At 51.9% G+C, this 4863-nt stretch overlaps 1 gene segment (V, D, J or C); it reads left to right on the top strand.

Moving 5' to 3' along the window:
* The first annotated feature begins 1496 nt into the window (after positions 1 to 1496).
* LOC119972171 lies at positions 1497 to 2233 on the top strand. The segment is given in 2 exon segments: positions 1497 to 1602; positions 1785 to 2233. Coding segments are annotated over 2 exon segments (489 nt in total).
* Positions 2234 to 4863: the final 2630 nt, after the last annotated feature.

Here is a 4863-nt window from a genome sequence, read left to right on the forward strand (position 1 = left end):
TATCTTTGGGTTGTTGGGGGTGGGGGGGGGGGGGGGGCACCCACACAAACACAGGGAGAATGTTCAAAGTCCTCATGGACAGTGTCCCAGAGCCGGGATAACCCACTGCACCACCGTGCTGCCCCTTTCACCCCCTTGTTAACCAAGAATCTATCTAGCTCTGCCCTGAAAACAGAGACACTGCTTTCACTGCTTTTTAAGGAAGCGAGTTCCAAATGTTCACTGCCCTCAGAGGAAAACATTCTTCTCATGTTGTCTTAAATTTGTGACCCTTTATTTTTAAACAATGACCTCTAGTTCTAGATTCTCCTCCATCCGAAAAACATCCTCTCCACATCCACCCTGTCAACACCTCTGAGAGTCTCAAATATTTCAAACAAGTTGCCTCTTACTCCTCTGAACTCCAGTGGATACATGCCGAGCTTGTCCAACCTTTCGTCATTAGACAACCTGCCCAGTATTATTCTGGTAAACTTTCTCTAAACTTCTTGCAATGAAGAACTGTCCAAGCTTTTTGCTCGGGGATCTTATCTTTGTTTACTTTTCTCATTCAAAGGGCTGAGGAGCAAATTTTGGAAAGAAAAGGGGCGGGATCCTCCACTTTGCCGGCAGCGCACTCATGCCCACGGATTTCCGGATGGCACCGGGATGGCCAGAATGGGAAACCCCATTGGCTGGCTGCTGGGATGGAGGATCCCCATGCTGGTGGGGGCGTGCCATGTCAGAAAATGGGTCTGGTGAGGCCGAGAATCCCACCCAAGGTTTGGTGCTACAATAAGCTGAATAAACTGAACTGAAGGGTCAGTGGTGGGAATGTGGATGGATCAGTGGTCGTTAGTGATTGAACCTCTGCAGTGTGTGGGGAAAGTGATCCCACAGTGTGTTTGGGAGGGAATGCTGACCCAGGGATCATGAAGCAATGGTTTGAGATGTGAGTTGCTGAGAGGTGAAGCTATTTCCATCCGTTTGCTCTTCCTCCCCTTCTAGGGTGGAGGCTGTTTTAATAATAATCTTTGTTAGTGTCACAAGTAGGTTTACATTAACACTGCAATGAAGTTACTGTGAAAAGCCCCTAGTCGCCTGTTCGGGTACACAGAGGGAGAATTCAGAATGTCCAATTCACTCAACAGCACGTCTTTCGGGACTTGTGGGAGGAAACCGGAGCACCCGGAGGAAACCCACGCAGACACGGGGAGAACGTGCAGACTCCGCACAGACAGTGACCCAAGCTGGGAATCGAACCTGGGACCGTGGAGCTGTGAAGCAACAGTGCTAACCACTGTGCTACCGTGCTGCCCCTGTTGATTTGGGATCTGAAATTGGGGTCAGTGTCGGATATGCGACTGAACCAAGTTTTGTTTAAAATAAATCCTCAAGTGTTTGTGTAATTCAATTGCGTAGTCACTGTAGTGAAAACAAACACAGTGCGTTAAGGGTGTGGGTGTGGCTTTTGTACAGGAGGCAGCCGCTGCAATCACCCACAGGAAGTTTGTCAGCTCCCCTGTCAGAGTCAGTGTTTAATATAAATGTTACCCAGGAGCTGAACACCTCGCACTGAAACCATGCTGCTGCCCTGGGTCGCCTTAGTTACTTTTTTTCCAGGTAAATTGATTAATTCATTGTCTACATTTGATTTTCTTTAGGTTTTGAAACTCGTTGTAATTGGGATTACCGTACCAGCCTCCCCGAACAGGCACCGGAATGTGGCGACTCGGGGCTTTCCACAGTCATTTCATTTGAAGCCTACTTGTGACAATAAGCAATTTTCATTTATTTCCCCACAGATGGATATTTTGCTCAAGATTTAAAACAGGCTCAACTTTCAGTCACCAAGAAAATGAATAAAAATCCCACCATTTCGTGTGAGCTGGCTGAATCAGTCAGCACTTCAACCATCCACTGGTACAAAGACACAGAGGGTGGCCAGCTGGTCCGCATTCTTTATTTCGATGGCAGTGTTAATCGGGATAGTGGATTTGGCAAAAGGTTTGAGGGGGAGAAGACTGGGTACAGACAGTACAGTCTGCGCATTAACGCCCTCCAGCCAAAGGATTCCGCCACCTATTACTGCGCCTATTGGATTCACACAGCATTAAACAACCATTCAACTTCCTTACAAAAACTCTCCACACATTACAGTTCAAACACCACCCCAAAACCACATCCGATTGAGCTGAAAACTGCCACAAATTCCCTTCAGTTAAGGTTTACACTGTTGTGCATCATAAATTGACACAAATTAAACAGCTACACTTTCATTCTTTTCCAGTTAATCACGCTGGAATAGAACACAGGCGGTGGGGGGTGGGGGTGGGGGGGGGGGGGGTGGGCATTAGGAGCTGCTCGTCATTGGCTGAATCTTCTCTCCCATCACCCCATCCTTTTCCAGCTGCGATTGGTTCTCGGATCCCAGATTATTTAAATGGCATTTTTACATCCTCTTTGCTAACGTTTCCCCTACTCTATCTCTGCAACCTTCTCCCAAGTTATATCTTCAGCCCTATCCCATGGAGCCCCAACTCCAACCTTGTAACCCTCTAGAGGGATCTTTTGCTGAACTCTCTACTTTCTCTTCACCTTTATAGACCTTCACGCAAACTATCTTGTTGACTCTTTGCAAATAGACTATTTTAACTTCCTTACGTTACAGCCCTGCCCTGACCATTTGAGGCACCCTCAATTACGACGCGAGAGCGAGGTCGGTAATCAAAAGGCTTTAATCTACAGAGAACTGAACAGCATCCGAGAGAAGTGTGCTCACCACATGGAGCCTTATCCTATATACCGTTTCCTGGGGGCGTAGCCAGAGGCGGAGTCCCCCAGGGTTCCAATGCATCTTAAAGGGGCAAGGTATTAAAGGTCAGGTACGTTTACAGCAGTTATTAATACCGTTCATCACATTCACCCCCTGTTTAAAAAAAACACATAGTCCGTCTGGGGTGAAGTGGAGTTATAAGTTCAGTCTTTGTGGTGGTCTGATAGTCCGTGCTGATTTCGCTGCTCCAGTGGTGGTGCCATGGATGCGGTCGGTTCCAATGGTGGTATATCCGGGAGCAGGGCTGACTGAGCCTTTGCCCGCCTTGGAGGGGGGGGGTTATCAGGGATGATTAGGGTGATCAGTGCTGCCGCCGGCTGGGGGCAGGGGGTGCTAAGGGGGGGGGGGGGCGCTGTTAGAGTCGGCGGGCGGTGCGGGGCGGGGAGCGTCGGTAGAAGGGGGGGGGGGTCGGTGGGGAAAACGTCGGGGTCGGTGGGAGAGCCAGCGGGTGCCAGGTCTCGCAGGGATACTGTATCCTGCCTGCCGTCAGGGTGCTCGACGTAGGCATATTGAGGGTTTGCGTGCAGCAGGTGGACCCTCTCGACTATTGGATCCCTTTTTCTGGCTCCTCACGTGTCTCCGGAGTAGGACTGGACCTGGAGTCGTCAGCCAGAGTGGAAGCGAGACCCCAGAGGTGGGCTTCCTGGGGAAGACAAACAAACGATTGTGGGGGTCTCGTTCGTGGCCGTACAGAGGAGCGACCTAATGGAATATAGGGCATCGGGTAGGACCTCCTGCCAGTGGGAGATAGGGAGACTCCTTGACCGTAGGGCTAGGAGGACGGCCTTCCAGACTGTCGCGTTCTCCCTCTCCACTTGCCTGTTTCCCCGCGGGTTATAGCTCGTCGTTCTGCTTGAGGCGATGCCCTTGCTGAGCAGGTACCGACACAGCTCATCGCTCATGAACGATGTACCCCGGTCGCAGTGGATATAAGCGGGGAAACCAAACAGAGTGAAGGATGCTGCGCAGTGCCTTGATCACGGAGGCCGAGGTCATATCGGGGCAGGGGACGGCAAAAGGGAAGCGGGAGAATTCGTCGATGACGGTGAGGAAATAGATGTTGCGGTTGTTGGACGGGAGAGGCCCTTTGAAGTCCACACTTAGTCGCTCAAAGGGCCCAGAGGCCTTTATCAGGCGAGCCCTGTCTGGTCGATAGAATTGTGGTTTGCATTCCGCACAGATCTGGCATGCCTTAGTCATGGCCTTGACCTCCTTTGTGGAGTAGGGAAGGTTGCGGGACTTGATGAAGTGGGCAAGCTGGGTGACCCCCCGGGTGGCAGAGGTCATCGTGGATGGCTCTCAGGCAGTCCAATTGCACGCATGTGCCGCGGGACAGGGCATCTGAGGGTCGTTGAGCTTCCCCGGGCGACATTTAATATCGTACGTGTAGGTGGAGAGCTCTATCCTCCACCTCAGAATCTTGTCGTTCTTTATTTTGCCCCGTTGTGCGTTATCGAACATAAAGGCGACCGACCGTTGGTCGGTGACGAGGGTGAACCTCCTACCAGCTAGGTAGTGCCTCCAGTGTCGCACGGCCTCCACTATGGCTTGTGCCTCCTTCTCGACTGCAGAGTGTCGAATTTCCGAGGCGTTGAGGGTTCGGGAGAAGAACGCTACTGGTCTGCCCGCTTGGTTGAGGGTAGCAGCCAGGGCGACGTCTGATGCGCCACTTTCTACATGGAAGGGAATGGCTTCGTCCACCGCGTGCATGGCGGCCTTGATGATGTCGGCCTTGATACGGCTGAAAGCCGACTGGGCCTCAGCCGTCAGAGGAAAAACCGTGGTCTTAATGAGTGGCCGGGCTTTGTCCGCATATCTGGGGACCCACTGGGCGTAATAGGAGAAAAGCCCCAAGCACCGTTTGAGTGCCTTGAGGCTACGGGGGAGGGGGAGTTCCTTAAGGGGACGCATGCGGTCGGGGTCTGGGCCTAGGACCCCATTTTCCACAATGTAGCCGAGGATGGCTGGCCGGGTTGTGTGGAATACGCATTTCTCTTTGTTGTACGTGAGGTTGAGGGCCCGGGCAGACTGGAGGAACTTCCTCAGGT

This window comes from Scyliorhinus canicula, chromosome 10, assembly GCF_902713615.1.
Source record: "Scyliorhinus canicula chromosome 10, sScyCan1.1, whole genome shotgun sequence".
NCBI lineage: Eukaryota > Metazoa > Chordata > Chondrichthyes > Carcharhiniformes > Scyliorhinidae > Scyliorhinus > Scyliorhinus canicula.